General features: G+C 31.4%; 2 protein-coding genes across 4 annotated transcripts in view; one reads left to right on the plus strand and one right to left on the minus strand.

Moving 5' to 3' along the window:
• Window positions 1–6998, plus strand: part of LOC129223733 (RNA polymerase II-associated factor 1 homolog) — a 39269-nt gene extending 32271 nt beyond the window's left edge. The window contains exons 11-13 of the mRNA XM_054858089.1: window positions 635–740; window positions 3971–4133; window positions 6666–6998. Coding sequence (XP_054714064.1) covers window positions 635–740; window positions 3971–4133; window positions 6666–6931 — 535 coding nt within the window. The 3' untranslated portion in view covers window positions 6932–6998. The remainder of the gene's footprint in view (window positions 1–634; window positions 741–3970; window positions 4134–6665) is intronic.
• Window positions 6999–7002: 4 nt separating this feature from the next.
• The window catches only part of LOC129223730 (tubulin-specific chaperone E-like), a 310220-nt gene continuing 296403 nt past the window's right edge, over window positions 7003–20819 (minus strand). For all 3 annotated transcript variants that reach the window (XM_054858085.1, XM_054858086.1, XM_054858084.1), the window contains exons 10-15: window positions 20470–20623; window positions 17957–18022; window positions 16634–16693; window positions 10921–11012; window positions 8613–8716; window positions 7003–7142 (exon numbers count right to left, since the gene is read on the minus strand). In XM_054858085.1, the coding sequence (XP_054714060.1) occupies window positions 8624–8716; window positions 10921–11012; window positions 16634–16693; window positions 17957–18022; window positions 20470–20623 (465 nt within the window). In that variant the 3' untranslated portion in view covers window positions 7003–7142; window positions 8613–8623. The remainder of the gene's footprint in view (window positions 7143–8612; window positions 8717–10920; window positions 11013–16633; window positions 16694–17956; window positions 18023–20469; window positions 20624–20819) is intronic.

Here is a 20819-nt window from a genome sequence, read left to right on the forward strand (position 1 = left end):
CTCAAGGTATTTTGAGCGTACTTTTCTAACTTCAATTACCGTGTTTTACATAATTAATATTTATCAATTTCTTATTGTCCGCAATGTTTAAATTTTATTGTGTTTTTTAATTTAATTATTGACTGTCTGTTGGTAATGGCGACTATAAAAAAAAACTAGAGAGAATAGTGGAAATGCTTTGATGGAATATGAATGTTGTTTTTCCCACCCCTGTTGTTTGCCGAAAAATACTATTTTAAATTTTTACGCCAATAATTGCTCTTATTTAATTTATTTTTAATGCATTCAAAATTTTTCTCATCGAAAATATATGCAAAAGCTGATCACTATTATTCGATTATGGAGGGGGGGGGATTATTCGATTAAGCGTGGATCTCTAACAATACACCTATGGGGAAATATTCGGTTCCAGGATATTTTATTCGTATAAGCGGGAGTATCGTTCATCCGTTATCCTATTAAGCGGGGCCGACAGTATTGTCATACCTAACATATAAAGTACTCTCTCTTTAAGATCTAGGCCTAAATTTGCATGTATTTTTATAAGACTGCAGTAATTATTGGATGTTTGGATTGTTTATCTTACAAATAACAGAAATGGTACCTTGCTAATTTTAAAATCTTAACATTTTAGGGTACGATTGAGCAAAAGACGGTTGAAGCCTGGAGTACAACCTAATTCTAATTCAAAACTTGTAGTACAGCACCGTACTTTGAACGAACCTGAATTTAAAGCACAGGTATTTTTTACATTGCAATATAACATTTATTTCACCACGTAAATGTTTTAAATCAAATTAAAGTGTAAAATAAGAACTACAATAAAATCTGGTCATGTTATCTGTCGTACTTTTATGCACAATGTCTATTAATTCTATCATTTTCGCCTGTCCCTTTTGCTTCAGAATTTTAGTAGATATTTACAAGTAATCTTCATATTAAAAAAAAATCAACACTTGGCTTTATCCTTTGAATATATTGATTTTTATATTATTTTTTATTGCTTTTGAGTATATCCTTTCTATATTGATTTTTCACAATAATCATAGGCTTAAACATTTTTATTTATTTGCTAAAGCAAGAAGCATATTAGTTTGTTTTGTAGGTACTGCTAATTTTAATGTAAAAACTAATAAGTGCTATGCTATCGGTGGAAGGAAAAGGACAGTATCTGCAGAAATGAGTTTTTGAGATATTTGAAGAAATAGATTCCATGGATTCCTTTTGGATCCCATGATAACAATAGAGAAATGTTGGAATTAGACTTTTTTCCAGCAGAAATCGAATAAGCAAGTTTGTATAATATTGCTAAAGTACAGTTGATGACAGAAATGCAGAGAAAGATTTGCAGTTACTGCCTACTTTTCCATGACCTTAAGAGTGTTTGTTTCACACTTGAATCATTATTTTTAGTGATTTGGTCTATTTGTAATTTTTCACTGTAGCGAATGCTAACACCTAAGCATATGTTGAAAAAATTTTTGAGAGCAAAATGCTGAGGTAAATTTTACGTGCATAATTAAGGATAATAGTGCATTGACATTTTTAAATTATTTACCTGTAAGGGCATAATAATGTACGGAAGACCACCAATAAGATAGCTTGAACAGTGTTAAAAGAAAAAAATTCAAAAATGTTTCGTTAAAGAAAACCTGGAAAAACATCCAGGGGTCCCCAGGTAGGATCAAATGGCAAAATATAATTGAGACATACACTAACTCTGAAACATACTACAGTGCTTCAGAAGAAGCATTTCAGTTTAGCTTTTATTTTTATATTTTAATTGCTGGATTTGATTTTAAATATTGAGCTGTAGTTGTTCTAAGAAACCAAAGGAAACATTTTTTATCCATACCCTCTTAACCAGTTGTGCCCATAAATATCAGTTGTTTATTAAATCTTAAACTTTAAATTTTTTTTTCCTATTTTTGAATTGCAAAATAACTTTAAAAAAGGTCAGGGTTCATATGTGCAATCTTGCATCCTTAACAAGAATAGAATTTGAGAATTTATTGTTTAACTTCAATGCTTAGCTACGGCAGATTTGATTGATTTTAGAGTCCTTAAATTAGGTTTCTTCTTTGAATGAGGAATTTTTGATAGGCAGTTGAAGTCATTACAGTTGAATGTTTTGTTACTTCATAGAATATGCTTCAAGCTTAGGTAAATTATGTGTGCATATTTTAAATAACGAAACAATCTTTTTTTTTCTATTTAAGACTAGCCGCCTGCGGCGACCAGCTGGTTCGCCTTTTTACGCCATTCACCTTTCTATGCAAAAAGCCACCTACGGCGGCTGTTTGGCTAACTTGTCATTTACCTTTTTACTTCAAGTTTGCCGCCTTCGGCAGCTGTTTAAATAAATTTGGCAGCAGTATTAATCAATCCATTTCTATCTTTTTTTGTGCCATTCCCATTTTGACGCTGAGATTGCCGCCTTCGGCGGCTATCTACTTTTACGATCTATCTCTAAGTTTTCTTATCCATCTCTATTTATTTTAACATCCTCGCTCATTTCCTAATAAAAACAAAGATCACTCAAAAAAACCGCTTTTTTTTATTTAAGTAGAGCAAAAAAAAAAAAAAGTTATCTCCAAAATTCCCCATAGTGTGCAAAAAGTAACAAAGTAAAGCAAGTGACAAAGAAAAAAAAATCTTGCTGTTTTTATTGAATTAAATGCACACAACTATGAAATGTAACGTAATATAGATACAGCAAAACGTCCAGCTTGGGTGGGGGATGGAAAAAGAAATAAATGTAATTATTAAATGCAACAGAAAAGGGAAGAAAAAAAGCAAGCGCTGCCGGAAAAACACGTGGCCGTCACGTCATAAAATGCAGAAGTAAGCTATATAGTTTTAAAAAAAAAGATTAACATTGTTTGCGATTAAGATTCCGTTGTAAATATCGAATCGAAATTCAAGTAGTGACGTCAAAGGTATAAAAGATTGAAGAACGCTTTTTTCGACCGATGCGTGGAAAGACATGATGTGTTCAGCATTAAAAAAATTGTAAAAAAAAAACTATTGCGTATTTTTAAGAACTTTTTTTCTTCTGAAGAGGGCGAAATGTTTTTACTATTACCAACTTTAATTTTAGAAATGAGGCTTTGATACTTCTCGCAGGATGATATTAGAAAAATATAAAACCCAGGAAAAAATGCAAATTGAAGGTTTTTTCAAAAATTCATAAAAAATACAAAAATTGCTCTATCTTCAAAAATTTTTTATTCATCATATTTAAAATTAAATTTCCAACACTATAGTATAAAAAATATTTGTGTGGTGCGATTGGTTCGGGGGTCTGTGAGGTAAAAAGTGCAAAAAAACACATAAAACATTAAACAACTTTTTTTCTAATTAAAATTTCAAAAATTAAATCGGCAGAAACTGTACCTGTATACCAAATTTCATCTTTCTAGGCTATACCGTTTTCCCGGGAAGCGCGCCACACACACACACACACAAACATCTTATTTTATTATATGTATAGATTGGGAACGGAAATTTACAATCGCTTAAATAGCTTTTTTTTAAAAATAATCTTGTAGCTTGAGCACAGCCGGTGCGGGTACAGCTTGTTATATTACTTATTGTATCAGTATTTTCGTTTAGTACATTTATGCAACTGTTAATCCCTTCTCGCTCACTCTCATCAAAATTACGGGCTGAACATTCACTCCTATTTCTCATGCCTGTGATATTTCCATGCTAGAGTGTATGAAGTTCAAGCTAAAAAACTTTTCAAAAATAAATACATACATTACACAAACCACATTATTTATTATAATTTTCTCGAATAAAAAAAAAGGCACTTTTATGACCCTTTTCTTAAAAGTAACTAAGTCATTAAGAGGTTAACAATATAAGAATTTAATGTGTGTAGAACAAAAGCAAATAAAAGAATTTTCTTTTAAGATTTGTAAAATTTAAAAACTGTTCTTGTAAAGTTCTGCAATTATTTACACAGGAGGTTCGCATGATGCAACTTGAACCTCCTCAAGAAGAGGAAGAGGAGGAAGAAGAAACACAAGCAAATGGAGAAACAGAAAATGATGCTGAGGAGAAAGAGGATGAGGAGGAAGAACAAGAAGGAGATAAAGAGGAGGAAGAGGACGAAGAAAAGGAGAAAGGTTAGTTTTTGAGTATAGATTTCTTGAAATATCTTAAACTCATAAACCTTTTATAAAATAAATATTTACCATAATATAAATCATGATGAAAAATGAGAAATTTCTACAATGTGAAAAAAAGATATTTTGTAATTTAGTCAGTTAACTTTAAAATGTATTATTAAGTTTAATACTAGAGTTACGGAAGAGGTCATTTTGACCCTAAGCACACTCGTTTTACTAACTGCTCCTTGGTATTTAAAAAAAAAGCTTAATACTTCCTTGACTTTTCTTAAATCATTGTGTTGTGTAATAATACAAAGTTTTCAAGAAAATTGTTTTTTTTTTTTTTTTTGAATATATGTTAGGGCGCTCAGCCCTCTGCTCGCTGGCGCTCATCAACCCCCGAAGATTGCTTCACAATCTTATTTGATTCGCCAAAATATAAATGGTCAATTAAAAAGAAATAGATTAAAAACGCATTATGAGCTCCCTTTGGAACAAAAAGCACCCCTTTCCCAGGTTTCAAAATAACTTGTACCAACTTGCAGAGCCATAAGGGATAAGGGGCTCCTGAGCATTGCAAAACTGCAGTTTTGTACTTTTGAAAAGTCGCTTACATATTTGTGGTCTCTAGTAGTATATTTTATTCTTTAGCTCGGGGCTTAAATTGAGTTCCGCCTAAGATTGTCCGTTAAAATCAAAACCCTTAAAGTTTGTCAAGAAGAAATAAAAAAAAAGCGAACCGAAAAGGCGTAACTATGGCAATGCCAAATAAAACAATGATTTTAATGGAGATGAGATTGTTCAAAAATAAATTTTAATGGCTTGTAAATTTTTTCCTTTGGAGGTAGAAGCTTATTTTTTCAACCATAGGTCGAGTTAGATCTGGGATAAAAAAAGCTGCTCTTTTCAGGTGTCAAAAAGAAAACTGTGGGACAATTTCTTCGCTTTTTACAGATAGATTTAATGAAGAAAGTAGTGTCTAAATTTTAGCTAAACCTAAAAAAGTTCGAGCTAAAACCTCAAATAACTCCTGCCGTATTTAAGTTAGAGCGTTGAAACAAATTGCGTAGAATGCGGAAAATTCTACCCTTTCCGACGATATACAATACCAATATGTGCGAGTAATTTTTCACCGCTTTGCTAGGAAGTAATAGGCAATTATTGCAAAATTTGAGCTTAAAAAATTAATTACAAAAAAACTAATTTGAATGAAAAAAAAAATAGTAAAACCCCAGTTGCACACCCCCGGGGCTCGAAGTAACTTCATACAAAATTTCTTGGCTGTAGGTGCCAGGAAGTCGCCCGGACTCAGGTCCGCCACAAACTTCCTTCCAGAATTTGTTTGAAACCTTACTTTTATTTACTATAAGGAGATACATAATCCAAACTGTGAGGTTATACCTAGAAGCGTGGAAAGTTGTCATTTTGATCCCTTTGAGAAAAAAAGAAATCGAAATGCATTTGCTGATACCGAAACAAAGCAGAAACTCAAAAATGCCTCTTGGAACATATTATTGCAAGAATTTGATTTGAAGCAATTATAATGTTTTTGTACATAAAAGGGAGCATTAGCCGCTTTTTTCTGAAGTGCAAGTGAAATAATAGATGTTCCCTAAAATACACTCTGTCTTGGGGCAAAAGTTAGAATTGTAGCCCTGGTAGGTGCTGCTGTACAGCATGATTTATAAAAAAAGATTCAATCTTTAAATGCATTTTACGCAAAACTTGAAAATGTCCACTTACATCCCCTTGCTTTTCACTGCCTCAATTCCAGAAGAATTATTTTATGCCCGAAAATGATGGGTTCTAAGAACCAAATTTTTGAGGTTGGAATAAAGGATCACCAGTAAGCACAAGGACATGTTAATTAAATTAGCTAGAACCAAAAACATGAGCAGAAAACCTACGTTAAAGATTGAGTCAGTGATGTGGTTGGTGTGAAATCAGCATAACATGTGCAAGAGATGCAGGATCTTTGGGCAGCAATGATTTTGTTTGTGAGCTCAATGATCTGATGGCTAACTTGACATTTGCCCTTCTGGATCGCCTGCAATGCTGATCTGCTATCAGAGAAAATGACGATGCCTCTGGAACTCTGGTCCTCACTAGAAAGATAAATCTCTAGAATGCTTTTGATGGCGACGAGTTCGCATGTGTAGTTCAAGGCGATTTTCCCAACAGGAATACCGTGGCATTCCTGCACTCCGTCTGGTCCGATGAAAAAGACTCCTGCTCCATCTAGATTATTGGAAGAGCCAATCTAAGATTTTTTTTTTTTTTTCAATATTTTCAAATCTAAGATTTTTTTTTTTAAATCTAAGGGAAAAGTTTCAGTTTTTTCGCATTGTTACTCGATACAATTTTAAATATTGCTTTTTTAAACTTAATTTTGAATGAAGCAAGTAACCTGGAATTTTCTAAGAAAACAACCTGGAAAACCTGGAAAAGTCAGGGAATTTTTTTAAACCACAAATGTATGAACCCTGTTAATGGTTTTCAAGTATTCAGTCTTAATGTTTTAATTTCATGTATTTTTATTTTTTGTAGCTTCTGCTTCTGAAGAAGAAAGTGACACAGAAAATAAAAAGGAAGATAAATCTGATGTGGAATCTGAAGCTGAAGAGAAGGAACAAGAAAATGATAAAGCTAGTGTTAAATCGTCATCTAGTTCTAAATCTTCCAAATCTTCATCATCATCGTCGTCTTCATCATCATCCTCTTCTTCCTCCTCCTCTTCAAGTGAGAGTGAGGCTGAAGCTGAAGATCAGAAAAAGAGAGACGAAGAAGAAATTTTCGGTAGTGACAGTGATTGAAACTGTAAATAGACATTTGTGAGATGGTGTGTACATATTTTTTTTTGTAATAAATATTTTCCTTAGTGTAAAATAGTACTTTTATTTTTAAAAAAAGTTTCTTCATATGAACACATTCAAACAATACCTTATTACATTTTAGTTTCATTAGTTGTCTTGGAACAAATTTTCACATTGCACCACTTGAACCATCCTTTCTCTGGTTTGATTTCTGAAAACAACACATTTTTAATTCTAAAAATATGTTAGATATATTTAAAATGTTGAATCGTTTTTTCTTAATATAAGGGATGCTAAATTTGACAGAAAACAAATGTTCAGTAAACATTTTACCCTGTGTGTTTAACCCAATTAACGAGCTGCAGTATATAAATTTTTCTTGGTCACTTCTTGTTGATTCAAATGTTCTGATTTGTTTCAGAGGTATTTTAATGATTTACACAGTGATAACAGAGCTTAGACAACCTGAAAATGAGGGAATTCTCTGGAAAATTTTTACTTCCGGAAACATTTGAGAAATTATTGGAGGATTTTTTAATTCACATTTTTGCATAGTCATTACAAGCCCTGATTTTTGAGTCTTTGATGTAGACCAGTTAAGCATTTAATACATTGTTTAGAGTTACATGCAGTTGGTTTCAAGAGTGCTAGTATTAGAAGCTGAAGTGTCGGCAACTAACAGTGCTGATTGCTGCGGTCAATTTTTATAACTCGAATCAAAAATTTAAAAGTAGACTGATTAAATAAAAAGTAAATTAGCTTCCGACTTTTAAAATAACTGAAAAATTTACAAAATGCTAATGGATTGAAACCTCAAACACTGTATGCAATTTTCAGCAAGGAACAAGCTTGGCAAGTTTAAAAAATAAGATTTTTATTGAATGAAGGTTTAATTTTGATTAATAAGCCGATTCCTTCCACTGCACCAAATTTGATACCGGTGTTTCGAAAAGAAAAGCTTCTCTGTAGATTAATCAGTGAAAACTGGCCAATTACCTATTACTGCCAATTAATCGGCGCATCCCTAATCATAATGAAAGATAAAATAAGTCATCAAGCTTTTGAAATATTGGCAGGATGTAAATAATTAAAACATTAAACATTTTTCAACAAACTGTGTTCAAGATATAGGTTTCACCTAAACAAATTAGAAATTATGAAAAGTCTACCAAAATGCATGATGAGAGAATTATTTTAATGTAGTTAGTGGAAAATTTTCGAATTCATAGGTGCAATGAATGTGAAGTATAGTAACCCTTGTTATATCATTCCCGCCTCATTATATCGCGCTTTTCCTCTGTCCCCTAAAAAATTAAACTGAATCAAACTTTGTTCTAAATTTAAAATCACTTAAGTAGTAAAGACATCGTCCTTCAGGAAAATTCCTTACTTCCTTCTTTAGCTCATAAATAAAACGGATGTATTTCGTTCTTTTGACTTTGCTATGTATTTAGTTATAAGGATTTAAATTTAAATAGTATAAGTTATATTTATTGTAGATACACACATCACTTGCTTAAATGTTAGTTCAATCCTTCGTTTCAGTGGCCTCGGTTATATTGCATTTTTTACTGTCTCTCCCAACAAGCGCGATATAACAGGCTAGTGTATATATAGTTAAAACCAAATTGGTAAAACTATTGAAAACAATTTAAAAATCAGAAGTTGCAAAAGAACTTACAATTCAGCATTCTACCATTCAACGGCTATTTTGTCTTGATTTGATATTGAATAGAATGATAATTCTCGTAAGTTATTGTCCATGATTGTTTTTTGCAATTCATTCTGAAATAAGAAATTTTAAATAATTTAGAAAATTTTGTAAATTGATTACACATAAGTTTTAGAAAATAATTCCTTTTTATCATGCATAACAGTTCTTAAATTTTTTCATTAACTAGAAATCCACTCTGCTTATTTCAAAGCTTCGAGCAGCCATGTTCTAAAATTTATTGCCTTGATTTTGGCTTGTTTGTAGGTTTTTCTACTAAAAATCAATCACTGGATCATTAAATGTCCGAGAAAATTCTTGGCAAAAAGTTATTTTCTTCACTTTATTTTTTACAAAAAAGTTTTTCTATCGCCAAAATCCAAAGATTATAAAATGCAACTGGAGAGTATTATAAGTCATGCAAGTATCCTAGGATCGTGTTCATCATATTAAGTCCGCCAAAATTATATAGTAGTTGAAACATGACATATGACTACAAAAGGTTAGTATTTAATATTTTTACCATTTATTTCAAGAGTTGCTTTAAATTTCATTCAATGGTCTGAGATATTTTTCATTTAAACATTTTTAAAAAAATGAAAATTCATTTACAATGTTGAATGATATTTATCCGCAATTTTGTAACAAAAGTTCTTGATATAGATCCTGTGAATAAAGGCTTAGCCGTATTTAAAATCTGCTTTTAAAAAACGTTATAATTCAAATTCTATATAACATGGAAGTTCCAAACACATCCTGTCAGATGCAGGAAAAATTATTTTGATACTAAATTTCGGAATGTGTTTTACTGCAAAAATTTTGAAAAACCCTTTCAGATGTTTTTAATTAATATCTTTGTTAATTAATGTCATCTGAATATGCAACCAAGGTAAGCTCTGAATCAACTCTCCCTTCAAACAAAGATTTTTTTTCTCTCCAAAATCAGTCCATCCATTTAAATACTATAGTGCCACAGACAGATAGAGACACATCAAACTTATAAACCCCTTCCTTTGTGTGCCAGGGGTTAAAAAGAGGCAGATAAGTGAATCTCTTTTGGAAATGTTTTGAAATTCTGCTTTAAAATGCAATTTTAAGTTGCCTTTGGTGACATTAGGAAGGAGCGTGGGGATTTTTCAAAATTTAAGGTTTAAAAATGATTTTCAGCTTTCTTTGCTCTCACTTAGAGGGTTATGGCCCCTTTTTGAATTTCAGTGTGGGTGGAACACTTTAATTTGCCATCCAGAAAATTTGCTGCCTGGGTCATGGGCCCTGGCTTGCACCCCTCCCTACATCTGGGCACTGAGCAAATGTATCTCACATTGTTGCATATATTTCTAACTTCAGGCATATGTTTCCAACTTTTATAGGATTAAGCTTGTCTGGCTTCTTTAACATTATTTTTACTTAGGGAAGCAAAGTGCCACCAGGAGCAAACAGTCTCTTTGGCTCCTTATGGTACCCCACTGGGCACCTTTATTGGATTTCAAAGGTTCAATTTAAAAATATACAGTTGAATTTCGATGACTGGAAGCTTATAACTCAAATATTCCGTTATCTTGAAATTTTCACCGGGTCACAAACTCTAGAGACTGGTGGAAACTTCCCATTACTTGAATTGCCAGTAACTCGGAACGTTTTAGCCGGTTCCTTGGGACTTCCAAGTTATTGAGAGTTGACTGTATATGAAAAAAAATGAATATGATCAGAGTATTTTTAAAAAATCTTAGAGGTTGCGAAATATGTAATTAGTAATGCCGTGGGCAGGTAAATGGCAGTATCTGCAGAAATGAAGTAATGCAGATTTTTGAAGAAACATGGTTTGGATTAAATACTAACAATAGGGAAATACTGGAACTAGATACTTTTTCACACTTTTTTTTTCAGCGGAAACCAAATTAGCAAGGTTGTACAGTTAAGCTAATATACAATAGATAACAAAAATGAAGAAGAAAAAAAAACAATCGCAGCTACTACCCTTTTCTTCCTCACACCAGTATTATGGTAAAAAAAAAATAAACTAATTTGTTTTGTTTTTTTAATGATATAAAAAATTATAACTAAAAAAGTAGACAAGCTCCAACCCTCCCTACATTTTGTTTAGGCCTAAATTGCATAATAAAAGGTAAGCAATTTACTTTTGGCACTCAATTCTATGTAGAAGTTAAATTTAAATTCTGAGTTAAATATGTTGGCATAATAGAAAACATTTCTTTAACAGTGTTTTTGACAAATTGAATACAAAATCAAAAAAAATCAAGACTTTTAAACTAGTTACCTCTTTGGAAATGTGAGTCAATAAAACATTCTGTGCAGAAACTTTGAAAAGTCGTTGAACTAGAGCTTTGAGTTTACCAACTGTCATTTCAGCTGCAGAACATTTAAAACATTTATTTATTTTTTTAAAAATGATAGTTAAAATGTTTCATTACTGCAGATAACATCCAACTGATAAAAAACTGATACAATTCATATATGGTATGAATTTATTGCACATCTTTTTTATCATTTAAATTTTAGATTCCAGCATTACTTTACAGCTTTTGCATTAAATAAAATAGTCATTCTTTTTTGTTTTTTATGTAAGACTTTAAGCAGGTTGAAGAAATGAAGATTATACGTGCAAAAATCTTTTTGAAGTGAATTTTGAAAGCAATGGAGTATTGATTGTTGTGTGCAGAAAGTTCTTCAAAACTAATTTTCAGTAAAGTACTTTCTAGTTAAAAAAAATATTCATTTTAATTAAAATATTACAGACTTCAAAAATTTCAGCATTGTTAACTGATTTTATCTACGTTGTAGAACTAAATATACATATGTATTCACCAAGGCATGGACATTTAATTTTAGATAACTTACTCAAATTTGAATAAATGGTATAGTTTTATTGAAGTTTCTAAAAATAAATCTGAAGCTAACTGTACATCTTTTTTTTGCACATGTTTAGGAAGTATTTGTTGATGTAATTATGCAACATGAACCACAAATGAAAAAAAAATATTTAGACAACTAAAATAAAAAAAAATATCTCCAACTTTTAGTTTTCTTATCGGAAATCCCTTTAGAGGTTCAAATACTTTTTTTATTATTATTTGAGAAAATTGCAATGTTTCATTCGCTTGAAATGGCCAAACCTCTCTAAAATGTAGTAAAAATAACCAGAACTAATACTTAATTAAAAATTAAAAAAAAAAAAACGACTGCCTCACCTCATATTGAAATGAAATTGTGGTCGAAAACACATATAAGAAGGTCGATCCAGAAATAAGGTTCCCATCAATTTTACAAATAGACAAAAAAGTTTTATTCTCATAGAACTTTACATCGTAGGAAAAATTAAACTTTCCTGTATTTTTCTACATAATCACAATTTTTTTTTACACATTTTTGTAAATGCTGCTCCAATTTTTGTATCTGAATGTCATAAAACTCTGTCGCCAAACCATTGATGATCCAAATGTTTAACCTCTTCTTTGACTTCATCATCACTACGCAAGCATTGGCCACTTAAGTGTTCTTTTAACTTCCCCAACAATCAACTCAGACGGGTATTGTGCAATACTAAGAAAACTCAAGTGAGCTATCCAGAACTGCCGTTGAGGACTACTGACAGCCCGTGTAACGCTGCTTCACGAAACCCAGGAACTTTTGACAGACTTAGGGTGAACCTTCTCAATGAGGTGGACTGTCATACCCGACTCACCTTACAGATCGAACCTTGCGCCAAGTGATTATCACTTGTTCCCCAAGTTAAAGGAACACTTGAGGGCAATTCCACGTGACTCACATTACCGTTTGACGAAGTTTTTCAAAAGTAAATGGTATATATATTAGAGATACCATACCTGACTTAAATAAGTTATTTAGAGTCACCTGCCTGGGATACATCAAGAAGCTAGGAATATCATTATTTTAAATTTCAACACAAACGGATGGTATTTAAACCTTAATTTATTAGCGTGACTCACGTTACAAAAAAAAAGGAACTCAAGTTTTGTTGATTACTAAAACTTTAAGATTTCTCCTCTTTCAGAATAATAATATCTGAAAAAAGTATTTCATGGAATAAAATACATTTCTAAGTTATGATGTACACAAAAATTTCATTCATCCTACATTGTTGATTATGTTAATCAATATTTTTAACATGGCTCACGTTACATTTCCCACTTTAGTCTTCAACGGGAAGATATTACTGATTTCAAAAACATCATTTTTTGTTTTTTTTTTTTTTTTTTTTTTGCAATTCCACTTGATTTCAATGTAGGCTAATGGTTAATTGCCTATTTTAATGAGTCAATAAATTTTTTAAAAAATGATTTCAAATTAAAAACTTATAAATATTAAAATAGGTTAAAGCTAATAAAAATCACTTTTGAAAAAATAAAAAATTAATTTATTCAGTAGAAAGAACAGTGACCCAAGTGTAAAATATCATCTTGAATTAATAAAAATTTGATTTTTTAGTGTATGAATCAGCTTAGAGGATAAAATATTCTTTCCTTGTTTTCATGCCCCTTCCAGTATTTTCGTCTTGTTTGCATTGTACTGATTTCAAATTCTACCTTGATCTTGATACAACTGGGAACTTTTACAGGTTACAATACACCATTACATTCCAGCTAATGCCAATTACATTTAATATTGCGTTTTGGCTGTAATAAATGTTGGCTGATAGAAGTCTTCTCAAAGAACTTACTTTTTATCAACTACGACTGATGAGATAGTGGATTTTAAACAGCTCAAATAAGAATAAATGATATGTTGAGCTTGATTTTAAAAGTTTTCTCAGATTGTATTTAAATCTTATCCACCTCAAGCTAATCTGGTTAATCCATTCCTTACATAAAATTCTTAAATTTATCATGTATTTCCTTGGGACAAAGAATTTTCTTTGAATGAATTCTCTGGACACTGAAACCTTCTTCTCAAAGCTATATTGCATTTGCTGATGATTATCTTTCTCGCAAGTACATCTTTAAAGCAATGAGAGTTGAACAAATTTTTAGTTGTTTTGGATTTTTTGGATTTTGGCCTCTCCTTGTGTACTTGTTGAGGCAATTTTAAAGAAGTCAGAATTTAACCACTTTTTCACTTGCAAATTTTCTTTCTTCATATTTGAGTTTATCTTGAATTGCTTGAGGCAACTCCTTCAGTTTTCAACTTTCATCTTCCTATACTCCTCCCTCTGAAGACAATGTTTGTTTGTATGCATTACAGTTTTTTCGGCATTATTGCTGGCATTCTGCTGCTGGTGCCTTTGTTTAAAAACTTCATTTTTATTGGTAGGAAAATACTTTTAAAAGTACAGAAGACAAAAAGCTTCATGCGGAACACATTATCTAAACAGTTAGGAATCTGAGGGCAAAAATATTGACTCTTGCAATAACTAAAATATTATGACACAATAGACGGAATAAAATTATGCTACTTAATTAATGTCAGTAGTAGTATTAAATCGTATATAGGCGTGTATGTAAAGGCTAACCCCTCATTAGCTCCTAAAATAAGGATTAGGGTACCTTATATACCATTAGGAAGTTAATGTTATCTTGTATTGGCTGTGATGCACATTATGTGTGACTCACGTTACAAGATTAATACAGTGAAACCTGTGTAAGTTGACCATTTGCGGTGCACTACTTTAGTGATCAACTTAAACAGGTGGTCAACTTATAGAGGTTGATTTATATGATATAGATTAATCCTGTGCTTGAAAATAGCAGACAAAAACTTAGACAGGTGGTCAATTTACAAGGGTAGTCAACTTTACAGGTTTTACTGTATGCTTATTTTCAAACTAGAACATTAAAAAAGTTGCAATTGGTCTATAATTTCTTTTTAGTTACATAAATGAGTAGAAGCAACAGTAAGATTGTTTTAATTTGTAAGCTATAAGATTTATTAATATTAAAAAAATCAGTATTTCGTGACTCACGTTACATATAATCCAATGATTTTACAATCAACTCCTTTCAAAAAATTTTAAAACCTACTACAATAATTGGCTCCTAATGTACTGAATTTCTCGGGGGAAAAGGTAAATAGTTTGCGGAAAATGGCTAAAACAATAAAAACATGCCCGTTTAAAAGTGCTTGTAGCAGAGAGAGAATTCTCTTGAATGTAAGCCCATAAAACAAGCCCTCTTATGAGAAAAAAATAGTTTATGTGGAGTTATCAGGTGGTAACTTGTAAACTTTAGTTAATACAGAGAACATACAAAAAAATTTGGGGCATTTTTCAAAAATGTTTTTTATGCACCAAGTTCCCATGTTTTGTGGAATTACCCTTGAGTGGCCAACACTTCCATAGTGAAGATGAAAACAAAGATGAGGTTAAACGTTTCCTCAAGGGCTTGGGGGTGGAGTTCTATGATATTGGGATGCAGAAATCGGAGCACTCTCTACAAAAATGTATAGAAAAAGATGGCCATTATGTAGAAAAATAGACTAATGTTTCATCTTTCCAACAATGTAAATTTCTATGAGAATAATATTTTTTTTCTATTTATGAAATTGATGGCAACCTTATTTCTGGATCGACCGTCGTAACATTTATAGATACAGTAGAAGCCTGATTTTACATTGACTGTTTCATGCATTATACCGCTTCTAATGTCATTATCAGCTGATCCCTGAAAAAGGCTATACTGATAATGTTAAAATATTTCAAATTTTACATTGCCCTTTTTTCAGAAAGTCCGCTTGATGTGTTTTTCTATAAACAGATTAAAACAATTTTTCATCTACAAGACTAACACAAACCTTTCTTTTTAGATTTCTATTTTTTCAAGAAAAAGTTGTTTATAGTAGTTTAAAGTTGCTCTGGCATTCTTTTTTTTTTCTTCTGAATAATTGTCTTTTGTCTACGACATGCGACAATTGAGAATTAGAGTTGCTGACACTCTACATGAAAATTTTCCAGAAGTTGTTGATGCATGTATCGTCTCATCACAAATTCCTTCAATATCAGATTTACTACCTGTTTTTGACGGGTGTACCTACAGCTGATCAAGCGATTCTGAACATAAAATCTTAAAACTATTCTTATTTGTAAATGCCAACTAAAAAGCAAATTTGCAAAAAAAAAGTTGGTTCAGATCGTGCTATAATAAAATTGTGTCTCAAAAAAAAAAAAAAAAGCTAGTAAGTTTAGCTAGTTGCAAAAACAGAATCAAGAGGAAAAATTGAACTTTTTTTTTATAAGCCTGTGCTTTATCTATTGAAATCAATCACAAGTATTTAATATGTTAACAAATACAAAATTGTTAATGGTAAAGATTTTAAATCTTTGAGCTTTCCCTTGTCCTCCAGCAATGAAATAGTTACCAAGAACTTATTTAGAATTATACTTAGAATTTAATAAAAAATGCTAGTAAATAAAACATAAAATAAAATTACATAATAACAGTTCATATAATTTAAAAGTTCCAAACAGATTCCATCATAGGCAGAAAAATTATTTGCTCTTTCCATTGTTACTAATATTTTAAATGCAAGTACGTTTTCAACAAAAAAAGGAGGGGGGTATTAAATTAATAACTCCTGCAATTAAAGTCCTACTATTACGAGATCTAGACACTCTTGATCAAGTCACTTTTCAAACAAAAAAACAAAAAAAATTATCAATTAGGAGCCACCACATATACATACATCAAACTTATAACACCCTTCCTTTTCACAGAGGGAGTTAAAAATTATGCACATGTAACAGCTTTTCAAACTATACAAAAAATAAGTTGGCCATTCTAAAAACTTCATTAATATATACGTGTTCTGCCAAATAAATTAGACCATCAAAGCCACTAAGAGTTTAGTTAAAATTTAAAGTATGTCGCCGAAATGACAATCACATATGTCATTAAAAAACATTAAAAACTAAAGTAATCATGACACTGCTTCAGTTGAGATGTTTTATCTGTTGTATAAAATTTAAAACTTATAGCATACATCCTAAAAACCAACATAAACTAGGACATTGGAAAACATACCAGGTAGCTTTTTTGTTACTGACGGTTTATCTGGTAGTAGAGGGCTAAATATTATCACAGCTTCAAATATGTTAAGATTATAAAAACATCAAAAATGAAGAGGATAAACAAACAATAACTGGTAAAATGTTAAAATTGAGTAATAATTTCAAAATGTTGTTAAAGCATTGGCGGGAAGCTTTGTAAAATGAGGTAGTTGCTTGGTGAGCAGAAAGCTACCCATTAAACAGGATTGAAAACAATTTAAAGAAACTATCCTCACCTTTAAGGAGTTGGTGATGGGGGCAGGTTTTAGCGAAAATAGTTGTTATGAAAGAAGAAAACAGGGAGGATGGTAGTTTGGCAGATACTTGGCAGAAAAACTAGATATCATAACTTTTTAAGGCTGAAGGTTTTTGGGTTTAGGATGTGGAGGCATTCTTTTTTGTAGGGAAGAGGTAAAGATTTTCTTGGCGGGGAAATTTTAACAACAGGGTTGTTTTTGATGAGTCATACTTACTTCACAAGAATATGTATTACTGTAAAATATACATTATCTTATGTATTATAACTAAGGTTTCAGATAGATATTTCTACACATTTCTCAAAGATTTAAGTCAAAGTAATTAAAAACAATTTTAATTTGAACTAATCTTTGTTGTCCAAATCGGAATAAGAAGTCCCCCCCCCTCCACCCTTTAAATTCATAATATATTGATGCATTATTCAAACTAAGAATTTTGAACAAAATTTATTTAATTAGAAAAAATGCATTTTGAATATGAAGTAGAAACCATGAAATTTTACAAGTTTACTATAATAACATTTGGTAATTATCAATTATAGGGAACTTGTGTTAGTGACTTCTTTTTCCAGTTGTCGCCAAAACAAATATTAGCATTATCAAATAAAGTAAATTCATTGCAAATATCAAAGTTTGAACTGTAATTTATTGCTAAGTTCCAGATCTACATCTTTGTAGCAAAATGATAGAAAAATTTGGCCAGTATGATAGTAAAAAAAAAAGAAAGGAAAGGGGGGGAGGTACTCAAATTAATATTTTTTACTAGGTTGTTAAAATAGTTGCCATTATAGGCTGCTGATATTATAAATATCATCACTTATTTATGATATAAGCAAACTTGCATAAACCAAAGTTTGACATAGTCTCTATAATAACTCATAATAACGATAAAAAAATTATTTGAAATTTTGAATTAATTTGATATCACTGAAACACATGTACATTTAAATAAGACTTAAAAAAAGATGACTTTAGAAGACAGCTTAAATAAAGAAATATGTAAGTTTTAACTAGTAGAAAAATAGTTCAAAAAAGGATACATAATAAATCATCTTTCAATACTAATTTTTCTTCTTTTATTTCATTTCCATCAGAAGCACCATGCTCTAAAATTCGAAAAAATATTTTTAATTATCTTAAGTTTTAAAATTAATGTAATAACATGTCAGTACAATATTAAAAAAATTATCCTGCTTGTTCTGAGAATAAAAATCTTCAATTTTTGCAAAATGTTCAAAAAGTTTTACTATTGAACAATAAACAGTGCAGTTAACACTCAGATCGTTTTATAACTCTTTGTCTAACTCTTTGCACTTGAGGTCTTTTTTAGCTCAAACTCTTTCAATTTGAAATCAAGTTTTGTTTAAATTGTGGCACTGAGATATTCTCTGGAATCACCCTCAAAGGGGACAATGTTAACAGGACAAAGAGCTAATTTCAGGTGTTAAGAAAACTTTTTTTTTGCTTAATTACACTGCACGACAAAAAAAAAGCTTTTGACACAATTCTTGTTGATTCTTATTTAAAACTAGCAATACACGCATGGCTTTGCCTTTAGTAAAAAATTAAAAGGTCATTCGGTATGCCTGTATATTTACATTTAACGTCTGTTATGCGTTAAGTTTATTTTTTCAACATCTCTTCATATTTTTGGCAAATTTGAAAACTTAACACGTAGCTTAAAAGAAACCAGCGGAAGCCTTAGACATATTTTAAAAGATGAATGAAATTTCCCTTCCTTGCTTCAAATGCAAAATAAGACATTTTTCATAATTAAACACTATATAAAGAATGTTGTAATAGCAATATTTAAAAATTTACTGAACATAATTCTATATTTAACAAAGAAAATAACAGAAGACGACATTTTCTTAACAGTTAAAATATTTCAATTTAAATCCTTTTCACTAAAAAAAAGGATTGATCGCCAAAAAAAAGCACATTTTTAAAAATGTTTTTCTTTTTAAAGTAACAAAACAATCAAAGGGAGTAAAAGATGTAACCATGGTAAGATACAAATTTAATTTTAGCTTTGAAAAAAATTTCCATTTATCTTTGATTTTATTCTCGAGCTTAATCATTTAGAATCTTTTGGCTTGCTGAAGATAAGCCTTGGACTTAGGTTTTCTGCTGCTCTCCTAATGCTCGTAGAAACTTCGAACAAACTTCATCTTATGCAGAAAATTCCAAGCTTTCGAATGACTGAAAACTTAAAAATGTGAATGAAATATTTCTCCCTCATATTATCATGTTTATGTGAAAAAATAGGCTTAAAACTGGAATAGAAAAAGAACAAAATCGAATTTTTGAAAAAAATCGCTTTAAGGTGCACACACCCCTATGCTACAAACCAATTTTTCCAAATTTCATGAAAATGCACCAAACGGTTTGGCATTATGCGCATCACAAAGATCCAGACAGACATCCAGATATCCAGACAAACTTTGAGCTTTATAATTAGTGAAGATCACTCCCTAAATTAGTTGCCGCCCTATGTAATTACTGAATATACCATGCCTTGCCTGCAATCTTCGAGTTGAAGCGAACAATGCTTTGGTCACTCGTCTGGTCAGTGCTAATTCTATATTAGCTGCCAGTTTGTTTGGCACTCTTGGCTTCCTTAAGAGGTTTTCCACCTACAGCTCAGTCACTTCCTATGCCGGGCTGATGAGGAAGCCCGGTTCAGGGACTGCAGTTTCATGCTAATAAGCATGAAACTGCAGTCCTCGGCTGGAATGACTGAGCTGGCGATGTATTTCATGTATGTCTGCCTTAGCCCTTGCTATAGGGCGGTAACTTACTGAATATACCTACCTGCCTTGCCTTCAATATTCGAGTTGAACCAAACCATTGTTTTGGTCACTCCTCTGGTCAGTGCTAATTCTGTATTAGCTACCAGTTTGTTGCCTTAGCCCTGGCTATGGGACGGTAATTTACTGAACATGAAAAACTCATTTGAAGAAAATAAAATACTAAAAAAATCATCAAAACAGTCTTTTTTTTTCTAGTGGTTTATATTTTGCGATTTTTTCCTTTGTTTTCCTCGTTTATTTTTCACTGTAAAACCAGAGTATAGGACTATTTCCTATGAACCCCAGGTCCAAAAAAAAAAAAAAGTTTATGCTGCAAAACATTTTTTAAATATTCAAAAAATAATCTTGAAAGTATCGCATAATGCATGTGAGTTGCATTGCAGAACTTCAGCAAAGAACCTTCCCTTATTATTCATATTTATTGATGTTACACTCACAGATATAATTAAGATTAAGAATAAAATTAGTATGCTTAGTATATAGCATTTAATATCTGAGGATGTACCACCCCCATTGTTTACCGTTATATCAAGTGTAGTGATAAACTGGATGTGGTGCATCCCAAAAAATTTAATGTACATTTTTCAAAAACTTTTTGAGTACTCACGGGGGGGGGGGGGGGGGGGGGGGGGGGGGGGGGGACTTAAAAAATGAATGACACTTAAAGGAATTATATAACACTTCTAAAATATAAGTTTACATTTATAATGCATAATGTGTGGATAAAAATTTCATCTTACTTTGAACCAAAGAGCAATACGTCGGATGTTGTCTCAAAAAAGATTCGGACAGTTTGCTACCGTTCAGATCTGAACTGCCCCCATTAGCAATCCATTCCTTGTGATGCAACTTGATGTAGTCAAGCTCAGCACCCCTTCTTTCAAACCTTTCTATCTAGTAGTATAAAATAAAATAAAACCTTATTAGCATGTGCCATAGGCGGCTTGTATGGGGGGGGGGTAGCAAGGGGGCAGCAGCCCCCTCATCTATATAAATAAAACAGAGAATATATGTGTTTTTTATATTTTTGTGTGTATGTTCCCTATACACAGAGCTTCCAACTTTTGAAAAATTCGTAGCAGAGTTTTAC

The sequence above is a fragment of the Uloborus diversus genome, chromosome 6, assembly GCF_026930045.1.
Source record: "Uloborus diversus isolate 005 chromosome 6, Udiv.v.3.1, whole genome shotgun sequence".
Lineage (NCBI taxonomy): Eukaryota > Metazoa > Arthropoda > Arachnida > Araneae > Uloboridae > Uloborus > Uloborus diversus.